The 16,885-nt window shown below is 44.7% G+C and overlaps 1 protein-coding gene across 7 annotated transcripts in view; it reads right to left on the bottom strand.

Annotated features, from left to right (window-relative positions):
• Positions 1-367: 367 nt before the first annotated feature.
• The window catches only part of LOC130273676 (uncharacterized), a 92,585-nt gene continuing 76,067 nt past the window's right edge, over positions 368-16,885 (bottom strand). For all 7 annotated transcript variants that reach the window (XM_056520869.1, XM_056520866.1, XM_056520865.1 and 4 more), the window contains 4 exons: positions 11,435-11,542; positions 4,367-4,418; positions 4,124-4,258; positions 368-1,464 (listed from right to left, as the gene is read on the bottom strand). In XM_056520869.1, the coding sequence (XP_056376844.1) occupies positions 1,403-1,464; positions 4,124-4,258; positions 4,367-4,418; positions 11,435-11,542 (357 nt within the window). In that variant the 3' untranslated portion in view covers positions 368-1,402. The remainder of the gene's footprint in view (positions 1,465-4,123; positions 4,259-4,366; positions 4,419-11,434; positions 11,543-16,885) is intronic.

Below are 16,885 nucleotides of genomic sequence, written 5' to 3'. Positions count from 1 at the left end.
TAATTCTGGAAAGTTGCAAAGGGAAGTGTTGCAGCATCACCCGCCTCTGGCTACCCCTCTATCCATGATCTGCCATGATTGACATACATGTATTGGGAGTACTGCCTCACAGTGCCGAGCACTGTAAACAGAATACATGCCTGTGACTAAGGTGCACGCGCGGTGACAGGTTGTGCTGCATACACACATTCCCATTTTTCATGCCTTTAGTCAGTGTGTAGAGTGTTGGCTTAGGGACAGGTAGCCAGTTGGTTAGAGTATTGAGAGGTGTGGGAGTATTAAAGGGGTCCTGAAGTTCAGACAATAAACTTGAATTAAGGTAGTTTGACATCCTTAATATGTAAAGTTTTTTTTCTTTTTGCCGCATCTTGCTCCTTATGGGTTTCTTTTCAGAGCAGCCAGTAAGGGCAGGGCTTTAGCAGCAACCTATGAGGGTAGAGGACTCAGTTCCCAACATGTATTGCTGCCATCTACTCCACCCTAGTCTCCAACTGTAATATACTGGCTTATGCTTTGAGGGCCTCATTTATGACAGAAAAACGATTAAATGGCGAAACATTCACATGTTGTCTATAAGAAGGATAAGCCGCAGCCAGGCACCTCTCAGAACAATAGACAGATGATGTCTGTGGACAGCCGGTCAAGCGTGTTGGATTTTCCACCCGACCCTTCTCTCAACTGACATCATCTGTTGGTGGAGCGTTAGGGGCCACCATACAGCTTAGGACGCATGGACATCACAATTTTTGCATTCGCCAAATGTATTGTTAAGCGCATGGCCTAAAATCGTATGCTAATAATTAAAATTAGATGTGTCTAAAATTTACATATCAGACAAATACGTAATGGTAGTTTGTTTTCTCACTTTCTTGCCCAAGAAAAAAGTTAGTTTTTTGTTTCTCCATTAGTTTTTTGTTTCTCCATTTTTCTTGACTATCCCTTAGTTACTGTACATATGTAAAAAATAATAATTGTGTACAATTAAATGGATCAAACCATTCAGTAATACACAGCAAAAACTGTGATGTGAATGCAGCCTTAGACAGTTGGCTGGAACCACCGCCGCCTTTGGTGGGTTCGACTGACTTCAGTATTAGATGTACGGCCACCTTTAGGAAGGGCTGTTGCAGATCACCTTCTCAAAACAATTTTGGGCCCCCATGAACTGTGAAGGCATAGGTTTATTTAAGACCAGATTGAGGCAGTATGGCAAGAAGATACTAAGAAGCACCTCCTCTAACTAAACACTTGTGAGCTTCAATTTTACAGTTAAAAGAAAAAAAAAAAAAACAAACAATGAAGATTTCAGTTTTGCAAGGTAATGAGAAAAAAAAGTCACCATACAATAAAAAATAATGAAAAATGAGAAACATAATAATTAAAACTTTTTCATCTTATACTGTCATGAACTCTTCAATCTCCCAGTTTCTTGCAAGTGTTTTATAAGGCTTGGTATATTTATATCTAGAAGAAGAAAAAAGTTAAACAATTTAATGAAATAGTAACAGCTAACAGTATAAAGCTGACTAAATGCTATGTGTGTGTGTGCACATTCACGTGAATATGAACAATTCAAAATATACTAAAAATTCAATTACGGTGATATCCTGTATTTATAGTTGTAAAATCTCATTTTTTAGTGTGGTTGCAGGTCCCCTGCACAAAAAGCTTATCCTCTTAAGCATTGGGGCATCTCCATCACTCCTATTCTACCGAATGCGCTCTCTCTGAGAGCCGGGGCCCCATTTTAAAAATCCCCTTCGGCAATTAGATACTTGTCAACTATCCTGTGGATAGACAATAACATTTTTTTTGCTTGACATTTCCTTTAAAGAAGCACTTTGTAATTTTTTTTGCCTATATTGTGTAAAACAGGCCTTGTGTGTACTTATTTTAGTTAAAGGAAAACTGTCACATATTTTCTCCCGCACTATCCACAGATACTGATGGATAGTGCGGGAGACACCGATTCCAATGAGCCCTACCTTGCCCGGATCCGCCCGGTCGTTAGCCCGCAATTGTAGTTTTAATCTGTGTATATCTTGCTGTAACTGGCACGGGCGGGGATTCTGCAGCTTAACTGGCACTGATGTCAGCGCCGCTTATGAATATTCATAAGCGGCGCTGACGTCAGTGCCATTTGAGTTGCAGAAACCCAGTCCGTGCCAGGTACAGCAAGATGTCCACATGTAATAAAACTACAATTACGGGTGAACGGCCGGACAGATCCGGGCAAGGTAGGGCTCGTTGGAATCAGTGTCTCCTGTACTATCCATAAGTACCTGTGGATAGTGCGGGAGAAAACATGAGACAGTTTTCCTTTAATGGCATTTATGAGTTGTGTGCTTTCAAGATTCTTTTTCCCCTCATATAGTTCTGCTTATAAAATCTGCATTCCTTATGATACTGATTGCTTTTAAAAAAAAAAAAAAATGTATCACCAAAAATGGGATCAAAATTACTTAAAATCTCAGAAGAGAGGCCTTAGACCACATTTATATCTGGTTAATGGTGCAAGGTTAGGTTAAAAACCTATTCCCACCATAATGTAGACCAGCCACAATGATATATGGGGACGATCACACAAGTGCAAAATACTAATGAACAGCTACTCACACGCCTACACTATTGATGAGAGGGGGGGGGGGGGTCGGTGGCTGCTTAGTATTATAACTGTATATAGTTATATAAGAGCAACTCTACATCATGATAGTAATAGTTTTTTAACCTGCCAAAACAGAGGAGAGTGCATTATTAGTCCCTTGGTGCCATCCAATAAAAAGTAAAAAAAAAATAATCTGTAATTCGTGCTATACTATTTTTTCCATCTGACCAGTAAACTGTAAATTCCCATATTTTTCACTGTGTTTCCCCCATCAAGATGCTACATAATGCACTCACAAATACCTTCAGGCAAGATAATTAGTATACTTTTGCATACACTGAAATGCACAGTTCAAAGGAAATCGGTCACCAGTGTTACCTGCACTAACCTGTCAGTACTAGGGATCGACCGATTATCGGTTTGGCCAATCTTATCGGCCAATATTCACGATTTTGGAAGTTATCGGCAATTACGTTGCCGATAATCCCCCCCCCGCACCGCACCCCCCACCGCACTTCCCTGGCCAGAGACCGCCGCCGCTGCCCCATTGCCTCCCCCATTCCCGGTTTTATAATTACCTGTTCCTGAGGTCCGCGCTATTTCTGGCTCCTGCGGCGTCCTGTGTTACGCTGTGCGCTGCGCAGCGCAATGACGAGTGATGTCCTCAACACAACGTCACCATCAGTGCGCACAGTGACAGCTCAGGAGGACGGAGCTGGAGCAAGAAGTAGCGCGGACCCGGACCCCGGGAACAGGTAATTATAAAACCGGGGATGGGGGAGGCAATGGGGCAGCGGCGGTCTCTGGCCGGGGCGGTGCGGTGGGGGGTGCGGCGCGGTGGTGGTGGGGTGGTCGCAGTGATAGGACTCAGGACCCCAGGGCAGGCAGGGGGAGAGAAGCGTGTGGCAGCGGCGGGCTCTGGCAACGCAAAAGCCGCTGCAGTTCACGATCTGCAGCGGTGTCGCCCTGGGGATAAATAGCCGTTAACTTATACCGGAATATCGGTATAAGTTAACGGCTATCGGCCCTAACCTCCACAGAGTATCGGTATCGGCCGTAAAAAAACGATATCGGTCAATCCCTAGTCGATACCGACATATAGTGCAGGTGACACTGATGACTACTGTACTTACCTTGTCCCATTCCGTGCAGAGGATCTCCGTAATCTTGTCTGTTAGCTTCAGCTTCGGGCCCGGCTTGGGGCACGGGCGGAGCTTAGCGAAGTCACTGATGCTGTTCTCTGCTGGGTCCCACAGCAGCGGTGACGTCATTAAGCTCTACTCGTGCCCCAAGCTGGGCCCGGAGCTGAAGTTTAAGGAGGAGATTACCAGGGATTCTCTGCACGGAACGGGACACGGTAAGTACCTTTGTCATCTGTGTCACCTGCACTATATGTCGGTACGGACAGGTTAGTGCAGGTGACACTGGTGACAGATTTCCTTTAACACTTATTTCACTTATTCTAGGACTTTATCCTAATAGTACTGCAAATAAATAAAGGTAAAAAAGCTTTGGTACCTCGAAAAGCAGGGTTTGTAGCAGCAATTTTTTTCAATATAACAATGACTTCGGATGCATTCATGTTTTTGATGCTATTAAAGAAAGCATCAGTTGCGTCGCTTGTGTTCTGAAACATGGGTGGAATTGCCTTGTCTGAAGTTAAAAGCAAGACAAAAAAGAAAGACTGTCATACTGGTACTATGAAACTCTCAAGCCAAAAGTAGGCTGGTAAAAAAACAAAAACAAAAAAAACTTTAATACCTGAAGAATTGTCATTTTTTGAATCAGTATTGCTTGCTACAGTGGAAAAAACCTATAAGGAAATGAAATTAAAAAGGTAATTTAACATAGTTCTTTAAAATGCTCATAATAAATTACATTAAATAGGAAAAAAGTCATACCCTTCAATTAGAGATGAGCGAACTTACAGTAAATTCGATTCGTCACAAACTTCTCGGCTCGGCAGTTGATGCCTTTTCCTGCGTAAATTAGTTCAGCCTTCAGGTGCTCCGGTGGGCTGGAAAAGGTGGATACATTCCTAGAAAAGAGTCTCCTAGGACTGTATCCACCTTTTCCAGCCCACCGGAGCACCGGAAAGCTGAACTAATTTATGCAGGAAAAGTCATCAACTGCCGAGCCGAGATGTTCGTGACGAATCGAATTTACTGTAAGTTCGCTCATCTCTACCTTCAATGATACTTTAATTTTTTATTTTCTTAACTGTGATTTTTATTAAGAGATTTTTCAAAGATACAAATTCAAAACAATAAAAGAAAAAAAAACAAGCAATTAACTTCACAAAGGGCCTCGACCCCGTAGCAGTCAGGAAATCTAAAATTAAGAAGAACAAATAAAGGGCCAATAAAGGCTGATAGATCTATACAAGAGCACCTATTAGGCTGGGTTCACACTACGATTTGTAATTACGGTTCCCGTATACGGCTGGGAGGAGGGGGGCGGGGCTTAATCGCTGCGCCCGCACTCAGCCGTATATGGGAACCATATTTAATGCATGTCTATGAGCCGACCGGAGTGAACCGCAGCCTCCGGTCGGCTGCTTTTTCGGCCGTATGCGGTTTCTCGACCGTAGGCAAAAACGCGGTCAGTCACGTTTTTGCCTGCTGTCGGGAAACCTCATCTGGCCGAAGAAGCAGCCGACCAGAGGCTGCGGTTCACTCCGGTCGACTCATAGACATGCATTAAATACGGTTCCCGTATACGGCTGAGTGCGGGCGCTGCGATTAAGCCCCGCCCCCCCCTCCTCCCTGCCGTATACGGGAACCGTAGTTACAAATCATAGTGTGAACCCAGCCTTACTGAGATACAAGCATCAAAAGGGTACCATAATGCTGACTGCGAAAAAGACTTATTAACTCAAGAGTCAGCTTATTAGCATAAATAGTCAGCTAAGCCCTTTGGGCCACAAACAAAGGAAAGGGGGAAGGGAGGGGGAGGAAGGAGGGGAACTAAAAGGGGACCACAAAGACAGACAAACAACGAATCAAAAGACCAGTAGGGAAGGGTAGAGAGGAAAGAAAAGAGAATAGAGGAAGGAGAGAGGGTAAGGGGAGGGGTTCAAGGTGGTTGCCGATCAGAGAAGCAATCCCATCCCAGAGAGGAAAGAGGGTATAGAATTATTTATGGAGGCCGTAAGGAAATACAGGGATCGGATTTCACGAATATGGGTTAACAGATCAGTCACGGAGGGAGGGAGACTTCTCTTCTAACACTTAGTGATTAAGGTCTTAGCAGCCAAAACAATGTGCATAAAGAGCCTAAAGGGTTTCTTAGATAGAGTGGGATGAGAAAGGTGGAGAAGATAGATCAGGGGGTCCAGGGGGACCGAAACACTCAGGGCGTCAAATACCAGGCGCTTTACCATTTTCAAGTAATCTACTAGGAGAGGACAGGACCAGAAAAAATAAAATACTGTGCCCAACCCCACCCCACAGCGCAAGCACTGAGGGGGGATAGTAGGGTTAAGTCTATTCAGGAGTTCTGGAGTGTGATACCAGCCCATAATCAGTTTATACTGAGTTTCCTTATAGGTAGTGCAAATAGAAGCCTCAGAAGCCCTCTCCCAAATAACCTGCCACTGAGGCAGGGTAATAACAGTGTTTAAAACCTCCTTCCAACGGGCCATATAGTGGTGCGATGGGGGGTCTCCACAGGGGGGGGGGGGGGATGCGGTGTTGTCTGAGAAATGAGTAAATATCAGAGAGAAAGCCCCTTGCCTGAGGTACAACCGATCAAAGGGAGAAAGGAGAAAACAGTTTGAACTTTCTGGAGCAATGCCCCCAAATGTATCTAGAGAACCACATGGGACCTAGGAGAGGGGGGGGGGGGGAGAGAGATATCTGATGCTGGAGGGCACCATAGGAGAGCATTAGGGTGAATAGGGGCTAAACATAACTTCTCCAGCTCTATTCAGCGACTGTAGGCGTGGTACGTAGATCAAGCCGCAAGATGGCGCAGGTGAGCAGCCCAGTAATATTTTTTCACATCGGGAAACGCTAGGCCCCCATAGCCCTGCTAGCCATCATGACAGACATCGGGAGACACTGCCGTTTCCTATCCCAGATAAAACGAAAAATAGCCGACTGAAAAGAGCGAAGGGTGGTACCCGTGTAGGCAACGTCTCGAAAAAATAGAGCAGTTTCGGGAGGATTGTCATTTTAACCGCCTCAATTCGGCCATAAAAGGAGATATATTGCAACCTACATTTCTCTAAAAGAGCCCGTAATTCCTGAAAAAGGGGGAGATGGAATGGAATAGAGAGAGGAATACCGAGAAGTAATGTGGACTCCCAAATACTTGATAGCAGAAAAGGACCATTTAAAGGAATAGTTAGAGTGGAGGAGGGTAGACAGGGACAAGGGAAGATTCAGAGGAAGTGATTCAGTTTTGGAAAGATTGACTTTATAGCCAGAGACCACAGGATAGGCGTGAAGAGCTTTGTAAAGATTCGGAAGGGAAAGCAAAGGGCGAGAGTGTTAAAAGTTGAATTTATGCTATATACTAGACATTGTAACATATCAGTCTCTCCGTAAGAGTTTTACACAGGGTAATTAGCATTTGTTGGGATTCCAAAGGTGAACTGTGACCTGCCATCATAGGCTGTGCATGAATATGTTATTCCAGCTTATTTAAGTAATAGGTAGTCTTCTAAACAATGGTACTGTGTCTATCTGTGTGGGGAGATAACTAAGTGCAGATGTTGGAAGTTAAGGAGTGTGAGCTCTAATCTCCAGACATATATTGAATGTTTAGGGATGTCTCAACTAGTTGCCAGTATGTCTGGGTCCCACCAGGGCTTAATTGCTCTGAGGTGTCATGGTAATATCTATCTTTTAATTTAAAGGGCCCACATTTCATGTATGGAATGACAAGTTGAAATTAGCTTAACCCCTTAAGGACTCAGCCCATTTTGGCCTTAAGGACTCAGACAATTTAATTTTTACGTTTTCATTTTTTCCTCCTCGCCTTCTAAAAATCATAACTCTTTTATATTTTCATCCACAGACTAGTATGAGGGCTTGTTTTTTGCGCGACCAGTTGTCCTTTGTAATGACATAACTCATTATATCATAAAATGTATGGCGCAACCAAAAAACACTATTTTTGTGGGGAAATTAAAACGAAAAACGCAATTTTGCTAATTTTGGAAGGTTTTGTTTTCACGCCGTACAATTTATGGTAAAAATGACGTGTGTTCTTTATTCTGAGGGTCAATACGATTAAAATGATACCCATTATTATATACTTTTATATTATTGTTGCGCTTAAAAAAAATCACAAACTTTTTAACCAAATTAGTATGTTTATAATCCCTTTATTTTGATGACCTCTAACTTTTTTATTTTTCCGTATAAGCGGCGGTATGGGGGCTCATTTTTTGCGTCATGATCTGTACTTTTTTTTGATACCACATTTGCATATAAAAAACTTTTAATAAATTTTTTATAAATTTTTTGAAATAAAATGTATTAAAAAAGTAGGAATTTGGGACTTTTTTAATTTTTTTTTCGTTCACGCCGTTCACCGTACGGGATCATTAACATTTTATTTTAATAATTCGGACACTTACGCACGCGGCGATACCAAATATGTCTATAAAAATGTTTTTTACGCTTTTTGGGGGTAAAATAGGAAAAAACGGACGTTTTACTTTTTTATTGGGGGAGGGGATTTTTCACTTTTTTTTTACTTTTACTTTTACATTTTTTTTTACACTTGAATAGTCCCCATAGAGGACTATTCATAGCAATACCATGATTGCTAATACTGATCTGTTCTATGTATAGGACATAGAACAGATCAGTATTATCGGTCATCTCCTGCTCTGGTCTGCTCGATCACAGACCAGAGCAGGAGATGCCGGGAGCCGCACGGAGGAAGGTGAGGGGACCTCCGTGCGGCGTTATGAATGATCGGATCCCCGCAGCAGCGCTGCAGGCGATCAGATCGTTCATTTAAATCGCGAACTGCCGCAGATGCCGGGATCTGTATTGATCCCGGCACCTGAGGGGTTAATGGCGGACGCCCGCGAGATCGCGGGCGTCGGCCATTGCCGGCGGGTCCCTGGCTGCGATCAGTAGCCGGGATCAGCTGCGCATGACATGGGCATCGCTCCGATGCCCGCGGTTATGCTTAGGAAGTAAATGTACGTCCTGGTGCGTTAAGTACCACCTCACCAGGACGTACATTTACGTCCTGCGTCCTTAAGGGGTTAAAAACAATCAACCCTTACTGGTAATAAGTCGAATTAACTATGCAATAATGCCACCTAGTGTATAAGTGAATGGCCATTAAACCAGAAGAGAAGGTAAAATATGGTAATGATATCACAAACTCACAGACTTTTGGTAGCATCAAAAACACAGAAAAAATGCACCATCTGAACACAGCCTAAAGTTTGGCTGATGGCTGCAGAAGTGAGGGGTAAGGGAATAAGTCATATCAGTCTGGGACAGATAAAGAAGAAAAGAAAAGAGAATGTCTACATCAAAGAAGATGTCACCTGTGAGTTACTGGATTTATAGATAACTTGTCATCTCTTCTGACATAGTAAATCTTTTTATTACTATGTATGAGATTATTTTTAATACACCTATCTCCTATAATAGAGCATCTTAAAGCTGTTGTAAAGTTATTCTTCTTGGATGCAATGTTTATTCCTCTTGAATGTGTATGAAAAGGCCTGGCCTATACTGACTTTTATAGCAAAACTTATTTATTTTAACTATGGAGCAACAGTGGCCGTACACACTAAATTGTGCGATCTTCCATCAGTGTTCCATCTCAATCAATGAGCGGAAATGTGATGTAACATTTGCATCCCCGGAAAACAAAGTGTTAGGGGAGACAGGAGCACTGATACGGGGACTATGAGGGGGCGAGGTGATGCGTAGAAACTTTTTTTTGTTCTATGTGAAAAATTCACAGGATAACCCCTTTAATGTGTAAAGGCAAGGAGAAGAGGAATGGTAGTTATTTATTTAATTATTCATTAATTTACAAGAGGAATAACAGGCCTGAGACTGTACACAATGAGTTCTATGAAACGCTATTTCAGAATTCTTACTTAAAATGGGGATATAAGTTTGTCCTACAGAAGACATGTAAGGAGACATGACATATATGAGAGAATATTTATGTTCTGTATTCTGCCTTTGACTGCATCAGATCACCGCTATATCCTCTTTTATTGTCTGCAGAGTGATAACAATTTTATACCACTATACAGATAATGTATGGTGGTAATACTGGTGCCTCCTATACAGTGGTTAAGTCCATTTGTCCACAACTGAAAAGTGTACACAATGTCACTGTTGACAGTGATGCTGGTGCTGCATTTTATTTTCCTTTTTGTGTTGATACTGAAGTTCACATATTTAAGGGGGTTGCACAGGATGTGACTTAAAGGGTTACAGTCATAAAAAAAAAACTTGACATTAGTTAGAACCCCTTGACATTCTCCTCATAAAAGTATTGATAACCTTGAAAACAGCTTTCAGAAGACATCTTGACAAACGCACATTTTCTGTTTACGGTGGTTTTATTGTTGGTACTTTATAATTGGGTTTGCACCTTGTTTAAAGGAAAACAGTCACCCTGATCACCCACACTAAACCAAATACACTAGGCTATAGTATGAGTGACCAGGAGTCCAGAGGGTCTAGTTGTTCATGTGATATGGCCTTTGGAAGTTCAGTTGCTGAATTCAGTTAACTGAGTGAAGGAGGCAGGGCCCCTCCGGCTGGCCACCCTTGCCTCTGTCTGTCTCCTTCTACTAATGGCCCTTCAATTTGCATAATCATCTTCTTCGACTCCTAGTCCCAGTGAACTGGAGTCACCAGTCACGTGAGCGCTCCGCTCTGTAGTTGGAGCGCATGCGCCTACAAACTATACAGCTCAGCTGTCGTAATGACATGGGAACATGCGCTCCAACTACAGAGTGGAGCGCTCATGTGACCAGCGACTCCACATCACTGGGATGTGTAGTCGCACAAGATTATTATGCAAGAAATGCACGCAAATAAACTAAATTCAGCAACAGAACTTCTGAAGGCCATATGACATGAACAACTGGACTAAACTTAGTAAGTGACTCCTCTTTGGACTCCTGGTCACCCGCTCTATAACCCAGTGTATTGGGTTTAGTGTGGGTGACAGTTTTCCTTCAATATTGCAAACATATAATTTATTACTTACAATGCACCTTTGCTATTGTAGTTATCTTTAAAAAAAAAAAAAAAATAATAATAATAATAATTAGATTCACCCATGTACATCGTCCAGCCAAACATGAGTTCATGAGGCCTGGACTGTCTATTGTATTTCATGTAATTTCAAATTTCATTATTACATTAATAAAAACCCACTAAACTGAATGAAGCCTCTTTAAAGGAGTACTCCGGCGCGCACTTTTTTCCTTTTATCCCTTCCGGGCTGCAAAATAAAAGAAAACACACTTTCTCTTACCAACGAGCCCCCGGAGCTCCGGTACAGGTGTTCGGTCCCCGGGCTGTATTCTTCTTACTTCCTGTTAGCCCGGCACGTCACACGGAGCTTCAGCCTATCACCGGCCGAGGCGAGACATCGCTGCGGCCGGTGATAGGCTTAAGCTCCGTGTGACGTGCCGGGCTAACAGGAAGTAAGAAGAATACAGCCCGGGGACCGAACACCTGTACCGGAGCTCCGGGGGCTCGTTGGCAGGTAAGAGAAAGTGTGTTTTCTTTTATTTTGCAGCCCGGACGGGATAAAAGGAAAGAAGTGCGTGCCGGAGTACTCCTTTAACTTATCACTGTACAAAAAGAAGGTAAATACCTGAGTTTTAGTTTGCTCTTCACGAAACTTCAACAGTGCTTTAGTGCAATTCTTAGTGATTTGTTGAACAAACGAGGCATCACCATCATTTTTAATTTGGAAGCTTCGCTAAAAAACAAACAAAAAAAAAAAAACATATAGAAAACATATAAAACAAATTAACACCTTATATTAACCCCTTAACGACCACGGACGTAAATGTACATCCTGGTTTGGCGGGACTTCCAGCACCAGGACATACACTTACGTCCTGTGTATGACCGCGAGCATCGGAAGGGTGCTCGCGTCATACACAGCAGGTTCCGGCTGCTAGCAGCTGCCGGGGACCTGCCCGTAATGGCCGACATCCGCGATCGCGCGGATGTCCGCCATTAACCCCTCCGATGCCGTGATCAATACAGATCACGGCTTCTGCGGCATTGCGGCACTTTGATTAGATGATCGGATCGCCCGCAGCGCTGCCGCGATGATCCGATCATCCAGCATGACAGCCGGAGGTCCCCATACCTAGCTCCGGCCGTCTCCCGGGGTCTTCTGCTCTGGTCTGCGATCGAGCAGACCAGAGCAGAAGATGACCGATAATATTGAGCAGTGCTGTGTCCTATATATAGCACTGCACAATATTAGCAATCAAATAATTGCTATAGATAGTCCCCTATGGGAACATAAAAAGTGTAAAAAAAAGTTGAAAAATGCAAAAAAAAAAGTAAAAAAAAAAAGTAAAATAAAAAAAAGTGAAAAATCCCCTCCCCCAATAAAAATAAAAATTGTCAGTTTTTCCCATTTTACCCCCAAAAAGCGTAAAATATTTTCTTTAATAAACATATTTGGTATCGCCGCGTGCGTAAATGTCTGAACTATCAAAATATAATGTTAATGAACCCGTACGATGAATGGGGTAAACGTAAAAAATTTAAAAAGTCCCCAAATGCTGCTTTTTTGGTCACATTTTATTCAAAAAAAATTAATAAAAAATTATCTAAAAGTTTTATATATGCAAATGTGGTATCTAAAAAAAGTACAGATGACGGCGCAAAAAATGAGCCCTCATACCGCCCTATATACGGAAAAATGAAAAAGTTATAGGTGGTCAAAATAGGGCAATTTTAGATTACTGATTTTGTACAAAAAGTTTGAGATTTGTTTTAAGCGGTACAAAAATATAAAAGTATCTAGCCATGGGTATTATTTTAATTGTATTGACCCACAGAATAAAGAACACATGTCATTTTTACCGTAAAGTGTACAGTGGGAAAACAAAACCCTCCAAAATGTGCCAAATTTTGGTTTTCATTTAAATTTCCTCCCTAAAAAATTTTTTGGGGGGGTTCGCCGTACATTTTATGGTAAAATAAGAGGTTTCATAACAAAGTACAATTGGTCACACAAAAAACAAGCCATTATATGGGTCTGTACATGGAAATATAAAAAAGTTATGGATTTTAGAAGGCGAGGAGGAAAAAACAAAAACGCAAAAATAAAATTGGCCTAGTCCTTGAGGTGAAAATGGGCTTGGTCATTAAGGGGTTAAGGGCCTCTCCATCACCACACAACTGTGGTGTTCAAGCTTTGGCTGGAAAAATAAAAATGTAAAATGAATGACCCTCATCTTCCACCTAATCCCCCACCATGTCCGTCCCAACGGTCCACGGTCCTGGCTGATTGGAACCTTCTACTGACTGACTGACTAAACAAAGAATCAAGGTACATTGAAATGGAAGCAGGAAGCCTTGTTCAGCCAGAACTGGGGACCGTTAGGACAAACGCAGTGGGGGATCAGGGCAGGTGAATTAAATGTATTTTTAATTTTTTCTCCCAGCTCGCCAGTACATAACAAAATTGTGGCATCAGACAACCTAAGTGTTTCTTTAGAGTAGAGTAATGAAAAGGTCAAGTGTTTTCTACTGTACATTATAAAAGTATGTACATTGGGGGGCGTGGTCTGCATGGCGGCCTGATCGGACGTGTGAGAGTTGAGCTCCTACCATCCTGCCTGGTCATCCTCTAAATATCCCTGCCATCCTGTACTGATATCGTTCCTATCCTTCCCTGGGAGTACCCCACCACCTTAGGGAACCCTGCGGAGGATCCATCGTGGGATTCGGTGGAGGGTGCTGAGGCCTGAAGCGGGCTAGGCCGCAGGGCCTGCGGCCTCCTGTACCTTCCTGCCCGGAACTGCCTGCTGCTGCGCTCCTGGGGGAGCTGAAGGTCCGCTCACCTGTTCCAGAGTTTCGCCTCGGAGGTCCTGGAGCCAGGTCTGGGCTGCGGCGGCTGGAGTCGGCGATCGGGGACGCTGACCACTCCGGGCGGTGTACTGCAGGGCCTTCCTCGGCTTCCGGTCCGGATCACGGAGGGTGGCGTGTGGCGCTCCTGTGCTGCGGAGGGGCGGCGGCTGGTATCCTCTGAAGTCCCCGAGGGCCCGGCACGTCCTCCATCTGCCTGCTGATCGGGACCACGTTGCTGGAGTGCGGGAGGCGGCGTCCGGTGAAGGAGAGACCGCGCTGCTGTCGGAGCTGCAGGGACTCTTGCCGGAGTCCCTGTTTAAGGTACCTGACTGGTCCGGCCGGGCTGAGGGGGTGTGGGACGGACTGTCCTCTTCGGGGAGCAGGTGGGAAGTGTCCCTGGGCGTTCAGGCTCCCTCTATTGCGGCGGGCCTGCTGTTCTTGCTGGGAGCTGCTGGAGTTACCCCACTGGACTGCTGCTGCGCTTTGGGGGGCCCTCCTCTGACCACCCTATAACATCTGGGACTGGACATTTTGCTAAGTTTTTGTGGGTACTGGCTGCACTCTCTCTCCTGCTGCCCATCCTGTGCCCTGCTCCTTGTGCCTGTGTGCCCCCCCCCCCCCCCCCTCACCCTACATCTGCTGATGCATTTCATACATATAGCACTGTGAACTGTATACCTGGCTGGAGTGAAGTTGGTGGCCTATAGGGTACCACACTGTGTGCTTTCACTGTTTCATTGACTGCATTTTACTATGGGCCGGAGGAATAAGGAGGGGGCTGGTCCCTCACAGCAGGGAGCCAGCAGGTCTTCATCATCTAGGAATACATTAACCCTTCAGCAGGAAGTAGCGGCAAAGTTGGAGAGGTTTGCGCTAAGACGGTCGTCCCCTGATTCTCCTGTCTGTGTGGGAGCCCCTCTTCCTAGGGTAGATATGGGGACCCCCCTGGACCCACTGGAGGACTATGACACATTTCTGCAGGCTTCTGTTGTGGGATCACATGTATCATTGCCCAATACCCCTCCTGCTATATCTGGTGCGCAAGCTGGTGCCCCGGATGTCCCTGCCGCTGAACCTACTCTGGCCGCAGTCTTTGCAGAAATACAACGATGTAACACTACATTATCTCAGCTGACCGTTCAGGTGGGCACAGTGCAGTCTGCTATTTCTCTACTGAGTCATGATCTGCAGAAAGTGACGGAGCGCACCTCTGCTGTGGAGAGTAGGATTAGTGATGTGGAGGATACTGTGGTGTCTATAGTTCGGGACTCTACTAGACACAGTCAGGACATTGATTTCCTCAAGGCTAAAGCAGATGATCTGGAAAATCGTCTGCGCCGTAAGAACGTGCGGATAATAGGACTGCCTGAAAAATGTGAGGGCCGTACACCAACAGAGTACATGGAAACCTGGCTAAAGGAGGTGTTTGGTGCTGACAATCTGACCCCTCTCTTTGCTGTGGAGAGAGCTCACCGGGTCCCTATGAGGCCGTTCCCTCCAGGCGGTCCGCCCAGATCTATGCTAGTGAAACTTTTACATTACCGTGACTGGGATTTAATTCTTAAACTGGCCAGAGAAAAACAGCCGGTGACTGTGGACAACCATGTCATTTCCTTTTTTCCGGATTTCTCAGCCGAGGTGCAGAAGAAACGCGCCTCCTTTATGAATGTGAAAAAAAAGACTGCGCACCCTGGATTTACCATATTCTATGCTCTACCCTGCCAGGCTGAGGGTGGTTGCTTTGGGGACTACCCATTTCTTTGAGGGAGTAGATGCTGCGGTTCGTTGGTTGGACACACATGAAGCTCAATTGCGCCGGAGGGCCCGCAGGGGCTCACCGGAACCTGCTCTGGATTGACTTTGTGATGCCCTGTCGGATATGTGCTCTTAGTGCTCTGCTGTTAAGACTTGCTTTATTTCTTGTACCTGAAATTCCCTGAGTAGGGGCACCTGATACTGTTACTTTTATGGTGGGGGGTGGTGGGGGAGGGCGGGTCTGCATTATTCTTTGTATTATTTGGAGATGTTATTTTTGATTTTCTGGGGGTGGGTGGGAGTCTTCTGGGTTGGGATCTGCTGACTAGTGTTCAGAAGGGATATGACCATTGTTGGAAACAAAGAAGACGAAGAAGCTCAATTACTGCATGCTTGGGAATGTTTGGCCTGCTGTCTGACTGGTTGCAATATGCGCTCACCTTCATCCTCTCATCCTGGTTTCTTTCCTGGGTATGTTTAAACTATGTGGATGTCTGGTGTGGGTATGTTTGCGCTCCTGGATGCCGCGTGCCGCGGCGATTGGTATGGTTATGTTGGTGTGTGGACTTTGGATGTTGGTTTGTTCTTCCCTGTTTTTTGGGTGTGTTTTCCGTCTCTCCCTCCGCTGCTATTTGCTCTCTCTGACTGCTCCTTCTGAATGTGCTCCTGATCCCCGTGAGGTTGTTCCTGGGCCCCGTGAGTGTGCTTGATGATTCTGGGGCTGCTGTCTGCCTATTTACTCCTTCAGGATGGCTACCTTTAATTTTATAGGGTGGAATGTTAGGGGGTTGGGTGATGTGTCCAAATGATATGCTGTTCTTAATGCGGTGAGGCATTTTCAACCAGCAATACTATGTCTTACTGAGACCCATCTGACAGGAACCACCACTGAGGTTCTTCATAGAGCCTGGGTTGGTCATTCGTTCCACTCTACCTTTTCTTCTCATGCTAGGGGAGTTAGTATATTGGTCCATAAATCTATCCCATTTCGTGTCCTCTCCTCTAGCACTGACCCGGAGGGTAGATATGTTTGTTTTTTGGGAGAGGTGTCTCGCCGCATGGTTATATTTGTGGGGTTATACATCTCTCCCCCTTATAGTAGTACTATCATGCACCGTGTTCTCTCTATAGTCTCGGGTTTCCCAGTAGCCCCCGTACTTATCTGTGGTGATTTTAATCAGGTCTTGGATGCTTCAGTGGATAGGTTTTGGGGATCTCAACCCCCCCCCCCCTTGCTCTAGGCCGACTGGACTTGCTAATATAATATCTGAGGTAGATCTTTTTGACTTGTGGCGCTGTCGCAACCCTTCAGTTCTGCAGTACTCCTGCTATTTGGCCACGCATAGGACCCTCTCTAGGATAGACTTGGCTATTGGTGATGGGGAAATGGCTAGAATGATCAGGAAGGTAGAATATTTGGCTAGAGGCCTTTCAGACCACTCCCCTATCAGGCTTAACCTTGACTTCACGG

The sequence above is a fragment of the Hyla sarda genome, chromosome 5 (assembly GCF_029499605.1).
Source record: "Hyla sarda isolate aHylSar1 chromosome 5, aHylSar1.hap1, whole genome shotgun sequence".
NCBI classification, from domain to species: domain Eukaryota; kingdom Metazoa; phylum Chordata; class Amphibia; order Anura; family Hylidae; genus Hyla; species Hyla sarda.
Note: the sequence above shows the minus strand (reverse complement) of the source record. Positions and strands in the feature narration are given on the sequence as shown.